Raw genomic sequence first — 19,535 nt, forward strand, 5'->3', positions numbered from 1 at the left:
CTTCACTGCCTTTTTTTAATGGTAGGTGAGTTTGTGGGTAATTGGATGTAAAATAACTAAATCTAAAAAAGTTGTGCCACCTCTGAGAGCAACTTTTCCCAACCAAACAAGGACAGTTTGGTGACCTACAATGCCTTTTCCAGCATGATGGAGCACTGGGCCATAAGGCAAAAGTGAGAACTAAGTGGCACGGGGAACAAATCATCAAAATTTTTGGAGGAAACTCCTCAGATCTTAATCCCTTTGAGAACTTGTGGTCAATCCTCAAGAGGTGGGTGGACAAACAAAAACCCACCAATTCTGACAAACTCCAAGCATTGATGATGCAATAATGGGCTGCCATCAGTCAGGATTTGGCCCAGACGTTGATTGCAAGAATGCCAGGGCGAAATGTAGAGATCTTGAAAAAGAAAGAAGGGCCAACACTGCAAATATGGTCTCTCTGCATAAACCTCATGTAACTGTCAACAAAAGCCATTGAAACTTCTGAAATGCTTGTGATTCTACTTCAGTATGCCATCTGACAAAAAGATCTAAAAACACTGAAGCAGCAAACGTTGTGAAAACAAATGCTTGGGTCATTGTCAAAACTTTTGGCCATGGCGGTGCACGATGTACTTTAATAAAAACTGTAGTGTTATACTGTTTATTAGCACTTTTATTTGTGTCTCGTTAAATCTTACATACACACAGCACTGTTCCCACTTCCATCTGTGGACATGTTGCTTTTGTGTTTGGGTGCAAAAAGTACAGTGTAATACGTTGTTCAGCAGTTGCTTGTATTCCGAAAGAACAAGCACAACAAAGGTTTTTCTGGAGTTGTCCATATTGGTTTTCTGAACGTTTTACTGGAACATGGTCGACTCGGTTACGTTACGTCATTCCCAGCTCCAATATCACACTTCTGAGGTAAATGGAACACAATCATAGTCACTGCCGCCACCACCACTAAGATTTTTTACCACGCTTATTTTAATTTCACCTGTCCGTTGTCTGGTACAAATCTTGTAATCAGTATTTAACTCACTTCCTATTGTCCAAATGACTTGAAATTTTGCCCACTTACTCACTTCTGATGACATAACAAGATGCAGAGGATAGACAGATATGGAAGAAGAGGATCCGCTGTGGCAATCCCTAACGGAAACGGCCGAAAGAAGAAGAAGACTCACTTCCAATGATAATACATGAATCAATAATCATTTTCACTAATTGATCGATTAATCCATGTTAATTAAGAAATGAAATTTTCATATGAAGAACAGTTAAAGATTTCACCAATAGATGGCACTAGTAACGGATAGAAATATTAAAGGAAGCGTTAAAATATTGATTACAAAATTATACTTAAACAAACCCACGACTTAAAAGTTGAAAATTATACATTGTCATGCACGAGCGCTTGGGGAGCAGCTTAAGGACCCGACGTGCAACGCAACAAGTCATGCCAGGGGACAATGGCAGGGTACTAACCTCTCTCTTTCTATTTCTTGAGAAAAGACAAAGCAATGCCGCCATAAGAACCGCAACACTTCCGGGTCCCTTTCTACCCTCTGGTCCCCATTTGATGACGTCAGTTATCCATCCATCACCACGTCTTTCCCACCATCCCTCTTTTTAATTTCCGGTCCGTCTCCATAAATTGTTCGTCCACCCATCCTTGTGTGTCTAATGATTTACTTGAATTATTTTGACCCTTACTTTACAGTATACGGGGCTAAACACCCCAAACCTTTGACCGTGTTGTCTGTATTTATTGCAATAAATATATAAAAATACTTTTTAAAAATCACGCTTATATTAAATTAAAAAGTGTACTAAAAAGTAAAAACTAAGTCTGTCATAGATCACTTGTAAAATAAAAGCGTGGGCGCTTTTCATCAATCAACATTCAAAAAACACTTCTTAATATCTTAGCAAAAGCACCCAGACTTATCTTTTATATTTTTAGTATACTTTTTAACTTAATATATGCATGGTTTTTAAAAAGCATTTTTTTATATTTCTCTAACATATTTTCACACAAAGGATGTAGCTCAAAGTGCTTTACAACAACCAAGACAATACCCAACACATCATAGTGTTAGATTAGAGGCAGGACTCTTAGTTATTGCTGTTTATTAATATGAAATGAAAAACAGAGCTGGTTGTCTGTTCATTAATTCTTTATTAAACCTGCTTAATCCACTTTCAGGGCTAGAAAGTTTTAGCAGCATTATGAGGAAGTCAAGCTTAACTGGATGCTGTACACACCCAGAATCACTCACACAGGGTCAATTTAGAGCAGTGGCCCTCAATCACGGTCCTGGAGGGCAGCAGTGGCTACAGGTTTTCATTTCAGCCAGTGTCCAAATTAGAACTCAGTCCTTGCTGATAATGATAGTTGGTGTTTAACTCTATGCTTTGTTAGTGCAGTAATTCATCAAAGACAAATTTTAGTTACATTGTAAATCAGAGGTCCTCAATTACAGTCCTGGAGGTCTGCTATGGCTGCAGGTTTTACTTTAACCAACTTAAGTAGTACCCATTTATTTACTACTAAAGCAATAAGTTTTTGGGCTTAATTTTAGTTCTCTTGCCTGTTACAATTCACAATCTTTAATTGCCAGTTTTGGATTTTAGCAGTTGCATTTAAGTTTTAATTGTTGCCTGTTTTCTTAATCAGACATTAGTTAATAAGGAGATGCAGATAACCAATAAACCTGCAGCTCTCCAGCTCACGGGCTTACCATTATGTGTCAGTGATAACAAATGTTTAGAAATGAATGAGAGGGGAATTGGAAGGACCATTAAGTTTAAATCTGTTCTGGTCCACAAAACACTTGGATAATGTTCTCACAGAAGGAAACTCTACAGTGCAATTAAAATTTCTCTTGGATGAATGCAAGCATTAACAAGCTAAATAGTTCAATACCAAGTCTCATTATCAGCATGGACTGCTTTCTAATTGGGAAACTAGTTGGAATAAAAACCTTCATCCACTGCGGCCCTCCAGGACTGTGATTGAGGATCCTTGATTTTGAGTCAAAAATCAACCTAATATGAAACATGTCAAGGGGGTAGAGAAGAAATTAAAAGTACAAACAACATCCACAGAGTAACCAGGCATTGCCAGTAAGCCAGAAGACTCAACAACATCATATAACAATTTAGGGTGTCGGAGGTATTAGGCACTAGGCAGTAAACTATCCTAGAGAGGGTGCCAGTCATACTCAAATACACTCATACTCACCAGAGGTCAATTTGGAATCAGTAATTTTCCAGAAAGAACACATCTTTTGGATGCAGGAGAAACCCAAACCAACAGGGAGAAAATGCAAACTCACCGCTGACAATGATTAGCTGCACTAATTGACCCCTGGATGCTGGATCCACAGTGCTAACCACTGTGCCATCCAGTAATACATCAAAAACAACTTAACCACAAAGGGGAAGGATTTCTTGAATGAAAAGATTAAACCCAAGCAGCAGCCCACATCAACCTACCTCTTCCACACATAGCTAAACTCACCTTGCGCACCCAATGGGGCATGGTGTGTGTGCTGGGAGAGCGATGGTGGGTGTTAATCACGATCACTGTAATGATGATGGATGTGATGACAAATACCATGGTGAAGAGCATATATTTGCCAATTAGGGGCACGGCGCTGGATGTGGAGGGGATGAGCTCCACAATAACCAGGAGGAAGACAGTCAGGGACAGCAAGACCGAGATGCTCAGAGTCATCTTCTCACCTACAGGAACAAGAAGAGAGGCTCATTATCAGTCTGCCCGCCATAAAGAGACACAAAGGGGACTAAGCATTTTTCTAATGAGCTTTATTAAGAAAAGAAATGGATTTATTTTTGTGGGAGGTGACTAGTGATGGCTATTGCAGAAATTGTATTTTGAAGGAGTTCATTTATCAGTAACTTCAGTTATTCTTCATGTAACTGCCAACAGTTTTTTTCTTTTTTTCCTTAGCAGATACAAATCTATATATAAAATCCAACATCTGTTTATATGTCTGTCCGCTTTTCATGAGAGAACTATTTAACGGATTTAGATCGGGTTTTTAACTATAATTTGCTTGAACATTCCGGTTCGCTTGCAGCAGCAATTAGTAAGTATGATCTGAAGAAAGGTGGGCGGGCCATGGGGAGGGGGAGGTGGCCCAAGGGGAGGGGAGGCAGGACGTCAGGAGTAGGGAGCCAGGTTGGGCCCTCCTCACTCACATGCCCGCGTCCACTTGAGTCGGGTCTGTATGTCTGTCCACCTTTCACAAGAGAACAATTTAACGGATTTAGATCAGGTTTTTATCTAGAATTTGCTTGAACATTCTGGTTGACTGTGACTTCTCTCATCATCCTACGTTATCAGAGTTCTCTTGCAGCAGCAATTAATAAGTTTGAATCGAAGAAAGAGGGAGGCGGGCCGAGAGGAGGGGGAGGCGGGAACTCAGGTATAGGGAGCTGGGCTGGGCCTTCCTCCCTCACACACCAGCCTCCATTTGAGTCGGGTCTGTATGTCAGTTTGCTTTTCACGAGAGAAATATTTAACAGATTTAGATTGGGTTTTTTTCTATAATTTGCTTGAACATACCGGTTGATTTTGCGACTTCTCCCATCACGCTAAGAATTACAGTTCGCTTGTAGTATTGATTAATAAGTGCGAATCAAAAAAAAAAGAGAGGCGGTCCGAGGGCAGGTGGAGGGCGGGACCTCAGGAGTAGGGAGCTGGGCTGGGCCCTCCTCACTGACAAGCTAGCCTCCACTTGAGTCAGGTCTGTATGTCTGTCTGCTTTTCACGAGAGAACTATTTAACAGATTTAGATCGGGTTTTTGTCTATAATTTGCTTGAACATTCTGGTTGATTTTGCGATTTCTCTCATCACACTAAGTATCAGAGTTCTCCTGCAGCAAGTGCAAAGCGAAGAGAGAGGCTGCAGGCCGAGGGAAGGAGGAGGCATAAAATTAATCGTTTTGACTTCAGGTTTGGTCAGAGATTATTCCTCTTTCCTGTTATCACTGATACATTCACTGTACCACATAAAAATTGTTTGCTGTATCAACACAAGCTCAGGCAATTGCTATAAGCAGCCCAGATATCAGAGAGGTACGTACTCTTTAATGTTGTCATTTTTTTAATTTGCACCAAACTTCATCTTATTAATGAAGGAAACCAGACGTTATACGGTGCATTCATGCATTTTCTAATCTTATTATTCCATTATAGGGTCACAGGGAACCAGGATTTATTGAGGCAGCATCAGATGAAATACAGGAACTGATGCCAGGTGTGATGCAATTCCACTGTTGGCTGCACTCACACAAACACACCCACACTCACTCTCAAAGTAGAACTGCCAGCCAGCCCAATGTTCAGGTTTTTACCAAGTGGGAGAAAACTGGATAATTTTTGGGGGACAAATAGAAAAAGAGGAACATGCAAACTCCAAAGAGATTTAAGCGTAGGTCGTTGGAACTTGGTGGTAACTATGCTAAACTTTGTGTCTATTTATGATATTAAATGCCAGAGAATCCTTTCAAAGCATTAAAAAAACTATTTGAAGAAATATGCCAAATAATGGAAAAAGAGGATTTTTAAAGATGGATGAACAGAATGGCTTCCAGCAAAAACAAGTGACATTTACTGTTTTTGCACCAAGTAGTGCCTACATAATATGTTAAAAATAAGTACATTAACAGACCAAAAAAAAAAAAAAAAATCCAACTCAACCCACACACCTGAGTCAGTAGGAAGATAAAACACCAGTCCAGTCAAGAAGGAAAAAAGCAGACAGGGAATAATGACGTTAACAATGAAGTAGAGAGGTAGGCGCAGCATGAGGAAGTGGTAGGTGATGTCCAGATATGGCGTGTCAGGGCAGCAGGAGTAATAGACCCAGTGCTTCCAGCTGCGATAGTCTTTCATAACCCACTCTCCGCTTTCCATGAAGTTGCTTAAGTCTGGACGGTCGTTTTCCTAATAAAATTAAAATGTGCAAAATAAAATAACAGTATATTTTGATACAATTCACAGTTAAATAAATAACCTAGTGTGACCTGCAAAAAAACATGGCAGCCTATTAAAACACAGTTTTCTTCCCTTTTTATCATCGCAAATCAGTCTAAATATCTAGGGGTAAACATTACAAGTAGACATAAAGCTCTCTATCAACAAAATTTCGCTGTATGTATGGAAAAAATTAAGCAAGACTTGCATAGATGGTCAACCCTTCATCTCACTTTAGCTGGAAGAATTAACATTGTTAAGATGAATATCCTTCCTATGCTTTTATTTTTATTTCAAAACATTCCAATATACATAAATAAATCATTTTTTAAGAAATTAGATTCAACCATAACCTAATTTATTTGGAATTCAAAACATCCACGTATCCAAAGAGTGTCCCTACAAAGACCCAAGGCAGAAGGTGGCATGGCTCTACCTAACTTTCAGTTTTATTACTGGGCAGCAAACATACCAGCCATAAAAACCTGGACAATTACAAAAATAGACAAACATACATTGGCTTGGTCAGCAATAGAAATAAAACCCAGCAGTACGTTGTGGTAGATAGGGGCCGCTCTCGCTCCCTTGAACCCCTGTCCACGACTCCAGACACCAGGTAAAATTCCTCAAATTGACTTTATTCTTCAGCCACAGTGTACAAAACACCCTCTCCTCCACAATACTCATAAACAACCACAATAATCACTAATAAACAATCCTCCAGATCCCAGACGCGTTGCCACACTTCCATCCAGATCAGCTCACCGTCTGAGAGCTCCCACAGTCCTTTTATATCTCCTGACCCGGAAGTGTTCCTAATCCCCAGTCCATGTGACTCTCAATCACTTTCGGGTCAGGTACAATTTCTATTATTCACCCCGGAAGCACGTCATTCCTCTTGTCCACGTGTGCTTCCGGGGCGTAGTGAAAATATCCATTACTCCTCCCTACAGCGTCCCCTAGTGGCCCCCATGGCATCCAGCAGGGCTGTGCATAAAAACTCCATTGTCCATGTCTTCTGGGGACCTCCATGCTGAAAGGAGGGCTCCACCTGGCGGCTTGAGGGTATTGGCCGGGATAAACGGCCGGCCATCCTCCACAACGTCTTTATATTCCTTTCTTTGTACTCCAATAAAGGCAAGTTATCTCCAATATACTAACAACCCAATTGTGCTTCACTCACTCAGAACATGGAACCAATGTAGGGAAAAAATCTAATTCTCACTTAGAGGATCTGTGCAGAACATTTTCAAAACCTGGCAGGATCTGATCAATAACATTTTAGAATAAGCTTTTACATTACTGAGGAAGCAGATTCTCTTCCCTTTTCTCCTTTTTATTTATCATTATTCACTTATTAATTCATCTACTTACTTATTTTTCTAGCTTCTTTTACTTTGCTGGCTTAGCTCTCTTTCTCCGAGGTGGGGGTTGATTTGTTTTTTGATCTTATGTTTGTAGAAATTGATTTATTTGTATGGAATGTTGTGTGATTTTAATAAAATCAAATAAAAAAAAGTTTTCTTTAGTGCCTTATTAATAGTTTAGAGTAAACGTTATTAGAATTGCTGGGATATTGATTTGGTGTCCCCCTACATATGAATAACAACAATAATGGTTTAAAATAAATCAAAGGACTATTCACATTTTCAATTACAGATATGGTGCCTCCCCAAATATTTGAATTAACAATACTATACCAATGCATTGAAATATTTGATTACATTCATGCATCTCTGCTGCTAACATCCTGGATGAGTAGAAAGGCCTTAAAATGTACAACAAAACACGAAAAATAAACCTAATAACAAATTATTAACTAGACATGAAAGGCACTATATAATAGTTAGCTAGCTAGCTAGATAATTTTATTGATACCAAAGGAGAGTTCAATATGCAAAAATCAATTAAATAATAGAAAACAGAGGACTCGAAAAGCTGGCCAGAGGAAATATTAAACGCTTTGTTTAATTAATTAGTTGAAGGAGTACATGCAGTTGGCATGCAGACCAAACTAAACTTTCACCAACAAAACCCACCAATGGGAGCAACTATGAATACCTGTCCCTCCTCGTGGCACTTCACTAATAATGCACAGATATTGTCACTAAATAAAAGTTCACCAAGGGGAAGAATTTTGCAATGAAGGACAGCCTGTGGTGGTCTGCTGCAGAATTCTTTGTTTTATAGTGTGTGGGGCCTCCCGTGAGATGTTCTAAATTTGAAGAAGGATGCATGACAAACAAACAACAAGCCTGCACATCTTCATCTTAAACCTGTTTGTTGTGATGTGAGATTTTGCATATAAGTTGATAAATATTTTGTATGTCTTTATTTGTAATTTGGGCAAAACTAAGTCAGGAAAGTTAATTTTACGACAGAGTTGGGGGAAGTGCTTGAAACAAATGTTTCTATGCTGGAGTCTCTCTCTTATCCCCCACACAAAGCCAGTTGCCTAACTGCCAAGCATTACCTCAACAAATGGTTTTGGGGGATGGCAGATGTGAAGGTATTCTGTGCCCCACTGCTCTGAAGTATGGCTGTTTGGAATTGGCTTGCATCAGAAGCCTTTAAGTATCACAACACCGTATTGGCTGTAGGGGTTGAAACTACACATCACCATTTAATCAGGTTGTATGGTTGCCAATAATCAAATGTACTTTGCACATTGTTATTATTTATGAATATTATCAATAATATATTATTTAAATTGTAACTTAATTGTTACTGTTTGTCTTTTACTACACCTAATTGCCTGAGGTTATAGATGTAGGAGGGAAGGTGGGGAGAAGTTATATACTACTAGCAAAATACCTGCGCTTCGCAGGAGCAAAGTACTGCCTTAACATTTGTATTAAGAAGAAAATTAAACCTTATTAAACTGAGGGAAAATATACCAAAAATTATTTGTTAAGGATCTCTTTGTATACCACATTTTGAGTTCAGCCCTCCGGTTTTAATATGACCAAGCTGTGCGCTGAGCTTACTCTTGAGCATGCAACGTGCAGTTGGCCATGTGAAAAGTAATCTTGTTTCAAATCTCACAGCTTGGATTGCTGCTGTCATAATCGGTTTGAGTTTCATGGTTTGTTTCAATTACGACAGTATTTGCAGGACTTGTGTTGAAGTGACATTCGGCATCAGTCAAGCGTTGTAGGCATACAACCGGTTTCATCGCTAACTTCACATCCAGCTTTTGAGAGTTTAAACATTCATAAACATCAAAGTGTCCACTACTGAAATCGTCAACTGTGAATCTAAGATGTTTAAGAGGCATTGGCGGTTGTTGAAAGGTGTAAAATATTTGCCCATTTCGGTACACTTGAAAGCGACAACCGAACAGTTCAGCGGCAGCCATCAACTCACATGCAGAAACATAGGTGAAGGGCTTAAGCATTTCACTCTTATAGTGCTCCTGTGTAATATAATTATCTCCTGTACCGTCATCAGTCCACACCTTGAACCTGTCCCAGTCATTCAATACATAAGACACAATGTTCTTCCGGATATCAAGAGTGAGCCTGATATGGCCGTGCAATATGTAACAAAGAGAATGGAAAAGATAGGTGCCATCTCCGGGCATGGAAACCACTCGGTAAGTGACAGTTCTTTGATTGATGGTGATCACCTCGATAGACATGTTAATGGGGGTACGGTTGGAATTATAAAGGAAATGGGTACCTGAACAATGTAAAGTAAGTGTAAAATACCTACACAATAACTACAGTATAATCGTAATAAACGAACAATAAAACAGTGGAGAAGCCGTGGATTAAATAAAAAGGCTGTAGTTATCAGCAGGGAGATGTGAATCCCGTGGCAAAGCAATGAAGGGAATGTAGAGACCGGAGAGACGGACGGCCTTATATAGGCAGGCAGCCAACAACGTGGGAGGCATTGGGATGGGGGACCCAACGTCGCCTCACATGGTGACCGAGCTGCAGGCTATGGACGTATATATGTACGTAAGTAGGATTCAGTTAGTGTTGGGAACCCGCGTACCAAATTTCTTGAAGATGGGCCCATATGTAACAAAGACCGTTGAAAAGTTCAATATGGCGGCCGACAGTGGCATCATCCCTCCGAAATAAGTACGTACATTGGTTTTGGTTAGCGCAGGGAAGCCACCTACCAAATTTCATAAAGATGGAGCCATAAATAAGAAAGTTCAACATGGTGGACGTTGTCGACCGTTATGACCATTAAGTGTAGAATTTCGAAATGAAACCTGCTTAACTTTTGTAAGTAAGCTGTAAGGAATGAGCCTGCCAAATTTCAGCCTTCTACCTTACCTACGGGAAGTTGGAGAATTAGTGATGAGTGAGTGAGTGAGTGAGTGAGTGAGTCAGTCAGTCAGTCAGTCAGTCAGTCAGTCAGTCAGTCAGTCAGTGAGGGCTTTGCCTTTTATTAGTATAGATAATACCTTATAAGCAGTATTAAGTCTGTGAGATTTGAGACGTTCTGACAGAGGCTACATATTAATAATACAATAGAGGAAAGTAGAGCAATATATATTACTCTACCAAGACAAAACACTGTTGAATTACTGAGCTATAAGGACATACAGACAAGTGATTAGTCCCCACATTTCCTTACCGGGTTGATAACGACACACGTGCCATCATACGTCCAGGTACCCAGCTTCATGCTGCAATTCTGCAGGTCAAATGGGAAGTGTGTCACAATAATCTCACAGTAGCTTTTAAAAATAGCAGGAGGGGTCCAGGTGATCTTCCCACTGTGTTCCAGAAGTACTTTGGTTTCATGCACAATGGCAAAGTCACCGTCGGCACTGCAAAACAGTATTTAAACAGGATTTAAATGAGGACTTGTATAAGAAAATGACCATATGGCTCGCCTGTTTGCAGTAGTTGTTCAGCTGCACATTCATTTTCACCTACTTGTTGTAGAGGACGAGATCTGGGCGCCAAATATCGGTTGAAGGGATCCTGATCTTTTTTATCCCCCCATACTCATCTGGATTCCACTTTAAATTGACATCAACCCATTGCTGGAGAAAGAAAGATTATTACAGCAAACATGATGGTGGAGACAGAAGTTGATAGATCAATAAGAATCAATGATATTCTTAGTAAGCATGGTCTCGGGAACATTGACTGTTTACTTATTCATACCAGTTGCAGCTGCTAGGACAACTGACTTATTAGGTCATAAATCCACAGTTTATTATGAATACATTATGTAACTATACTTGACCTTATGCAAAATTAATTTTACTTTGTAGTTAAATATCTTACCTGATGTGTTAGCCAAGCTTAAATGTCTATCGAGGCACTACATGGTCCATGCCATACAATGGTACATGGAGGTGTTGGATTTTTAAATATACACAGTGCAGTTCAGATTGGGTAGGTGTAAGTGCATGTCATATAAGGGGTGTGCTGTGGGGAAACTGGCTGATTGCTAAGCTCTCAACTTTGCATTAAAACTCCACGGGTCATTAAGCAAGGCACCTGCACCCCCGAGTTCATAAGGAGTCTAGGTAGGACAGAGAGGAGGGAAGAAAGGAAGGGAAAAAAAAGAGAGCTGGAAGAAACTGAAGTGTGAAAGATTGGAATCGACAAAGAGTGCAACTGGGAGTGTGAGATGGTGTGGTTGATAGGAGGCAAGGCAGTTGACAGGATGCTCCATGATGAGCAAAAAGAAAGGCAGTCCATGAGCGAGTCGCTCCTGCTGAGCACTGAAGTAGCAGGACCAGCCAAAGGCTTTGCAGATCATTGTAAGGATGTTAAGAGATGTGGTGGGACAATGGATACAAGCTTTGTGTATCCCGGTGATAACCAGCTGAGGTGGCTGGGCCAAAAGCCGTTTAATGGATGACTGCACTTGCCGGTGCCCCAGCCTCACTGCGGAGAGGACAAAAGAGAGATGCAGTGAAGCACATGAGAGACGAGGAGGAAAGAACCCGATTTTACTTCTGTTTTATCGACTTCATTATTAATCCATTTATTTGGATTATTTATTAGATAGAGTTTAACTCCCAATGAGCACTTGCTTTTATTGAATATTTATTGGATTCTTTATTTATTGAAAAATGGATTGCACTTCACTTATTTAATGGACACTGCCTGTTTAATTTGGAATAAAATATACTAAACCATTTTTTTACACCATCCTTTCTTGTTTTGTTGCACTAGTCCATCTCAGTTTCATGGCTATCAAATTCCAGGTAACAGGAAGATGACCATGGCTGCAGGTCTGGGGCATCCTACTGGAATACCAATTTTGTTCTCTGCAGCGGGCACAGTATAGCACTAAAAAATGTTCTATAAACACAATATTTGTGTAAAGGTCATAACCTCAGATTCTCAAATGAGTGTCTCCTTAGAATTCCAAGAACAAAATTTAAAAGAAGTGGTGAGGCGGCCTTCTGCTGCTATGCACCTAAAATCTGGAATAGCCTACCAATAGGAATTTGCCAGGCTGATACAGTAGAGCAGTTTAAAACACTGCTGAAAACATATTACTTTAACATGGCCTTTCTGTAACTTCAATTTAACTTAATTTAACTTAATCCTGATACTCAATATGTTCAATTTCCTCATAATAACTATTCATGGTGGCTCTAAAATCCGTACTGACCCCTACTCTCTCTTCTGTTTCTTTTTCCGGTTTCTTTGTGGTGGTGCTCAAAGCTTCATGATGCTCCAACAATGATGGACGGATTAAAAGGCAGAATTCTACGTGACCATCTTCATCAAGCCTTTCCGTGAGAACCCTAAATCCAAAGAGGACTGTTTCATTTATGTTAGGTAGAATGCCCAGAGGGGACTGGGCGGTCTCATGGTCTGGAATCCCTACAGATTTTATTTTTTCTCCAGCCGTCTGGAGTTTTTTTGTTTTTTCTGTCCCCCCTGGCCATTGAACCTTATTCTTATTCGATGTTAATTAATGTTGATTTATTTTGTTTTATTATTCTGTCTTTTATTTTTCTATTCTTTAATATGTAAAGCACTTTGAGCTACTGTTTGTATGAAAATGTGCTATATAAATAAATGTTGTTGTTGTTGTTATAAAAATAACTGGCAGTTTTGAGTGACATACAGTAGCTCAAAAAATTAGGATGTAGTCCAACGAAATGCATATGCAGGCCATTACCCCTGAGAAATATAAGTCATATTATAAGTAGAAACATAATACCCCACCTACCCACTAGGTATGTTCTGGACTTCTAAGATTATTAAAGCTTTGACTCTGCCTCTGCTCCCTATAAAGCACCTAACATTGGAGGTCTAGTTTAATGAACATTTGTCTTTCTATACAATACGCTACCGTGGCTGTCCATTTGTCTGTCCAGGATTTTAAATCACCTGTAGCTCACAAACCGTTTGACTTATTGACCTGACTTTTGGTACTACGTGATGTCTGCTATCCGCTTTTGGGGTGATGATTGACCTCCAAGGTTATTCCTCTTTTTATTTTATTTTATTGTAGAATCAACTCTGTGCAGTGGCCAGCAGAGAGTACAGGCACGCTTCTCACCCCTACCACCTTCGCCGTCACTTCCCCTACCTCTTCATATTTTAAATCATTCTTGAGGCAGATTAAAGACTTAAGTACCAGCTTAAGTGAAAAATTTAAGAAAATGTACTAAGTAATTGCAACACTGACTTAATCAGTTTCAACGTTAAAAGATGCCGATGAAAGAAGAGAAGAAGCGGGCCGCAAGGGTGGAGAAAAGAATAGCCGCTCAGGAAGCACCAAGCACATCAACCTCTGAGAAGACGAATGGTAAACGTACAGAGAAAGAGGATGAAAACTATAAGTCAAGTGTATTCACTGCACGTTATCATGCAGTGAGCCGTTACTGGTATATAAATAATGTCTTTGTATCCTATGAAAGATTACACTCCAAATTTAATATCCCATTAACACAATTTTTCCACTATCTTCAAATTAGAAACTTTGCTAAACAAAATCTGCCCAATTTTCCTCACCTTCCACCTATTTCCATTCTAGAAGGGATATTGACCAGTCTTGGGGACTCGACAGCATTTCTATAATATATAAAAAACATTTTGAAGTCCCTTCTTTTTAAGGATTCCAGATTACAGTGGGAAATGGATCTCTTACTTCCGAAACGGAGTGGAAGGCAGCAATGCACAGAATTCACTTGAGCTCCATATGAGCAAAATATTTGATTATTCAACTTAAATTCTTTTATTGAGCACATCTTTCTCATTTAAAATTGTCCAAAATGTTTCCAGGGCAAGATTCAACCTGCAAACGTTTCAATCTAACTCCAGCCTCACCGGGGTCACATATTTTGGGCCTGCACCAAATTAACATCATTCTGGACCAAAATCTTTAAATGCCTCTCAGACAGCTTTGATGTTCCAATCCCTTCTAACCCATTAACAGCTGTTGTTTGGTGGGCTCACAGTGGCGCTTAAAGTGGAGAAGGACAAACAAACTGTAATGGCCTTTACTGCACTATTAGCATGTAGACTTATCTCGCTCAGCTGGAAAAACCCTAACTCACCACTTTTAAGTCAGTGGGTAACTGATGTTATATGTTATTTGAAATTGGAAACAATCAAATTCTCACTTAGAGCACCTGTGCAAAACTTTTTTAAAACCTAGCCGGATCTAATCAATAACATTTTAAAATAAACATTTATATTAAATTGTAAATCACATATTAATCAGATTACTAGGACAGCCTTTTTTTCACTTAAGAAATATAACAAAAATTAGACCCCTTATAACTTTGCAGGATGCTGAAAAATAAGTTCACACTTTTGTTTTCAGTCGACTAGATTACTGTAACGCACTCCTCTCAGGACCACCCAAAAAAGACATCAATCGGTTGCAACAAGTGCAGAATGAAGCTGCTAGAATCTTAAATAGGAAAAGAAAATCCAAGTACATCACACCAGTTTTCATGTCACTACATTGGTTGCCTGTGCCATTTAGAATTGACTTTAAAATCCTGCTAATGGTTTACAAAGCCTTCAAAAATCTGCACCATCCTATATCTCAGAATTATTCTCACCTTACACTCCAAATCGTAACCTTAGATCTTCAAATGAGGGTCTCTTTAGAATTCCAAGAACTAAACTAAACTAAACTGGTGAGGCGGCCATCTGTTGTTATGCACCTCAAATCTGGAATAGCTGATCGATAGAAATTCACCAGGCTAATATGGTGAAGCACTTTAAAAAACTGCTAAGAACGCATTATTGTAATATGGCTTTCTCATAACTTCATTTTAGTTTAACCCTGATATTCTATATATGCACTGAATTATTTTTTTCGTAGCTCCATGTACTAACCCCTACTCTCTCTCTTCTGTTCTTTTTCTGGTTTTTCTGTGGTGGCGATCTGTGCCACTACCACCTAATCAGGGCACCAAGTAGTCCCTACATTGATGGATTGAAGGCTAGAGGTCCACATCAAAGTAATCCATGTGAAGCCTGAAAACCATGAAGACTGATTGAGATCACTGATGTTAGGTTGAATGCCTAGTGGAGGGCTGGGTGGTCTCGTAGCCTCAGAACTCCTGCAGATTTTGTTTTTTTTTTTCTTGTTTTTTTCTGTCCTCCCTGGCCATCGGACCTTACTTTATTGATTGTTACTAAGTACTGCCTAATCTTATTTTTTTTTTTCTTTCTTCATCATGTAAAGCACTTTGAGTTAACATTATTTGTATGAAAATGTGCTATAGAAATAAATGTTGTTGGTGTAAAAGACTCCTTTCTCTCTTTACTACTCTCAACAGTGTGGCTGTTGGCCTTCCTCTCTTTCTCATGGTTTGAATTAAGCTTTGTTAAGTATGACTTGATTTCATGGAACGTTATATGGTTTTAATAAATTCAATAAAAGATAAAAACAAAATTAAGAAAAAGGAACATTACCTGCTTCAGCCTCACGTTGGTCGTTACAATCTGATTCACTTCATCCTGTCAGAAGAGCATTTTGAAAGGTTGAATTACCTACACACTGAATATATGATTTCATAAACAAGTCCATATAAATTCATTTTTGCGTGTTGGGTACAACACAGGAAATTTATAGTCACCAATCAACCAAACCTGCACGTCTTTGCAGATGAGGAAGAACTTGAAGGAAAACCCACACAAACAGGGGGGGAAACTTAGACACTCCATTCAGACAGCAATGCAAGACTGGATTCCTGAGGCAGCAGTGCTAAGCACCAAGCTACTGTGCTGCCCAATTAACATTATGGAAAAAAATGTCAGGTCCTCACAAAGGATAACTTACCACGCTAATAAGCTGTATGAGCTGCAGGCCAACTGTTACCACAACTGCATGGCGGTGGTCTTCAACTGGCCGGACCACTTTGTTGTAGCCCTTGAACAGTTCCTTCACCAGTCGAGTCTCATGATCTGAACACCAAGCCAAGCCTACAAAAGATGAAGCAAATACACGTAGTCAGTGTAGACCACTTGAGTGTCCTGATGGCACTCCCAAACTCATTAAGGTGACTTCTGGTGTTCAGGATAGTTCCCATTGGGGTCGGCTCCAAAATGAAACTGAATTTCTAGTGTCATCAAAAATGTCATTCCCTAATATTTCAGCATCCAGTTAAAGTTTATTTTATATTTCAAAGGAAATAAGCAAAAGATGTACATCTTGCAAACAAGAATTGAAGAGATTTCAAGTGATCCATGATCAGATCCGACTCTCATTTCCTTTGTGGGATCTTTAATTAAAAGTGTCTTCCTGATGTTAAGCACATGGACGTCGATGGGACTGAATGAGTGGCTCATGTTTACGACACTCTGTCACTTGTTGTGATTTATGCCTACGGTCTAAAAAAAGCAACGCTAAAATGGGAGAGGGGAAACCGTCAAAACCCCGACCCAAATAAACAACCACGAGACCCTGGACATGCTGGAGCACCACGACTGCTGTCTTGCTCAACCCTGGGACTTTGAATTGTGACCCTCCAGACTTTAGCACACTTCAGCACATCCCAACAGCACCTGGGGAAGAAAACGGTCTGAGCACGGACAGTACCTCAGCTGACAGATGGGAGACTTTGTGAGCATCTTAATGGCTGCAACTACATTCATTCTGATTCATTTCAATTGCCTTTTCCTGACAGAGCCTGATGTTAGCGATGTTAGGAATTATTAAGCCTAAGATTGAGCAACACCTTGCAAGGACAGGAGTTATTAGGAACACTCAGCATGGGCTCAGAAGAGGGAGGTCATGTTCTACTAACATGCTGGAATTCTATGACGAGGCAACAAAAGGATACAAACTGAGTGGAGCACATGATGTTATTTATCTTGACTTTCAGAAAGTATTTGATGAGGTGCCACATGAGAGGTAGGCATCAAACTAAAAAAACAGGGTGTGGTGTGTAGGTGGGGGCAGAATTGGCTCAGACACAGGAAGAAGAGGGTGATGGTGAGAGGAACCTCATCAGAATTGGCCGATGTTAAGAGTGGGGTCCAGCAGGGGTCAGTGCTGGGGCTGCTGCTATTTTAAATATTTATAAATGATTTAGACAGGAATATAAGTAACAGGCTGGTTAAGATTACAGATGATACCAAGATAAGTGGATTAGCAAATAATTTGGAATCCGTTATATCATCACAGAAGGACTTGGACAGCATACAGGCTTGGGCAGATTTCTGGCAGATGAAATTTAATGTCAGTAAATGTAAAGAATTACACATAGGAAGTAAAAATTTGAGGTTTGAATACACAATGGGCGGTCAGAAAATCGAGAGTCCAGCTAATGAGAAGGATTTAGGAATCATAGTGGACTCTAAGCTATCGACGTCCTGACAGCATTCAGAAGCCTTTAAGAAGGCTAACAGACTGTCAGGTTATATAGCGCCTTGATGTGTGGAGTACAAGTCACAGGAGGTTCTGCTCAAGCTTTGTAACACACTGGTGAAGCCTCATCTGGAATTATGTGTGCAGTTTGGGTCTCCAGGCTACAAAAAGGACACAGCAGTACTGGAAAATGTCTAGAGAAGGGCGACTGGGCTGATTCAGAGCTACAGGGGATGAGTTATGAGGAAAGAAAGAAAGAAAGAAAGAAAGAAAGAAAGAAAGAAAGATGTTCGTTTGTCTGTTCTGTTAATCCGAGCAAAGTTTAGGCCCTCAATGTTGCCATTCAATAATTTACAGCCCCTTTTTCACTAAGCAAATGTTGAACTGCTGCATCATGGAGACACTTCTGGATGATTGATCAGTCTTATCAGATAAGATGCCGACACCCAAAGAGAGGCCTTCATTGAGGAGAGAGCTGACACTTGAGCTGGAGTTATGAGTGTCTGGCAGCTGCCTGTTAAGCAGAGCAAAGCAAGGAACGCCAGTCTGTGTGACACTGGGCAGATGAGAACACAATATAAGAATCAAGTCTTTCATACACGTCTTCTCCTTCCTAGCCATTCATACTTTTAATTTAAGATGTTGTGCTTGTATACTGATTAGAAAGACACTTGGTCTCTCTGTAGGCCTCTAAATGCTTTCATACTGTAAAATTTCAGGAAACATTTGCAGAGATCATCTGATCATGGATCAAATCAGAGTGCAGTCAGACTTTGAAGAATACAAGCCTGGCTCTTCTGACACACAGCATGCAAGAAACAATTTCATTACACTCAAGAGCGGCATTTAGGGGTGGCAAGCGGGGCAACCACACTAGGCCCCGGGCCTAAGGGGGGCCCCGCTTTTGAGGTATACGTGTCCCGGTCGAGCTGATTTGTCAAGTTATATTCTCCAGTGTATATATATATTTGAGATGCTTCTAAGAGAAACCCTTTTAAAATTCCTCTTCAAGGTCAAATTCCGTCCACATACATTTTTGAAAACATTCCATAGTCCACCTTCATCGCTCGAAAAGGGTCGCCCTTCCTAAAATATGTCTAGTTCATTAGTCGCTGGGTTCGCTTCTCCTATCTATAGAAAAAGACATCGCATCCAGATTAGACGATGAAGATGTCATCAATGACTTTTCCAATTGGAAGGCAAGAAAAGTGGATTTTCAGCTCTGAACCTGGAAACTAGTAAGAGATTTCATGATGATACCTCCACGTTAATTTCACACTTCCTATCGAAACACTGAAACTCACATTTTATTTGTAGGCCAAAAACATGTCAGAATATTAATGCACAAAAACGTAACCGGCCGACATGACATCAACGTGAGTGATGACGATGACATCGTGCATATCAAGATTCAGAGTATACTTGCAATTTGGGTACGTTTTCTACAAAAGGCTCTGCTAATTTCCACATGACACCGCATTGCATTTCGCACTGTCGTGGTATTGTCATGAATTATGAATTGCACTTTTTAAATAGATTATATCATTATATTTTGATAACGTCCACATGTTGTCTTGCACAAATTTAGCTGAATACTGTAATGAAAAAATCCGGTGTAGGTTAGCATTATTTTTTTTTAATTCACACACAAGTTTGTACAGTCCACACATACAAGTAACAGCGTTTGACGGCCCCGCGTGGGGTTGGTCAGCCGAAGGCCCCACACACACCTAAGGCCGCCTCTGACTACACTCTGAATACATGA

At 39.9% G+C, this 19,535-nt stretch overlaps 1 protein-coding gene across 1 annotated transcript in view; it reads right to left on the reverse strand.

Annotated features, from left to right (window-relative positions):
* LOC120531864 (acetylcholine receptor subunit alpha) overlaps positions 1-19,535 on the reverse strand; it is a 68,303-nt gene that overhangs the window by 22,200 nt on the left and 26,568 nt on the right. Inside the window, exons 2-7 of the mRNA XM_039757674.1 lie at positions 16,241-16,383; positions 15,874-15,918; positions 10,897-11,006; positions 10,592-10,787; positions 5,728-5,965; positions 3,512-3,735 (exon numbers count right to left, since the gene is read on the reverse strand). Coding sequence (XP_039613608.1) covers positions 3,512-3,735; positions 5,728-5,965; positions 10,592-10,787; positions 10,897-11,006; positions 15,874-15,918; positions 16,241-16,383 — 956 coding nt within the window. The remainder of the gene's footprint in view (positions 1-3,511; positions 3,736-5,727; positions 5,966-10,591; positions 10,788-10,896; positions 11,007-15,873; positions 15,919-16,240; positions 16,384-19,535) is intronic.

The sequence above is a fragment of the Polypterus senegalus genome, chromosome 6 (genome assembly GCF_016835505.1).
Source record: "Polypterus senegalus isolate Bchr_013 chromosome 6, ASM1683550v1, whole genome shotgun sequence".
Classification (NCBI taxonomy): Eukaryota; Metazoa; Chordata; class Cladistia; order Polypteriformes; family Polypteridae; genus Polypterus; species Polypterus senegalus.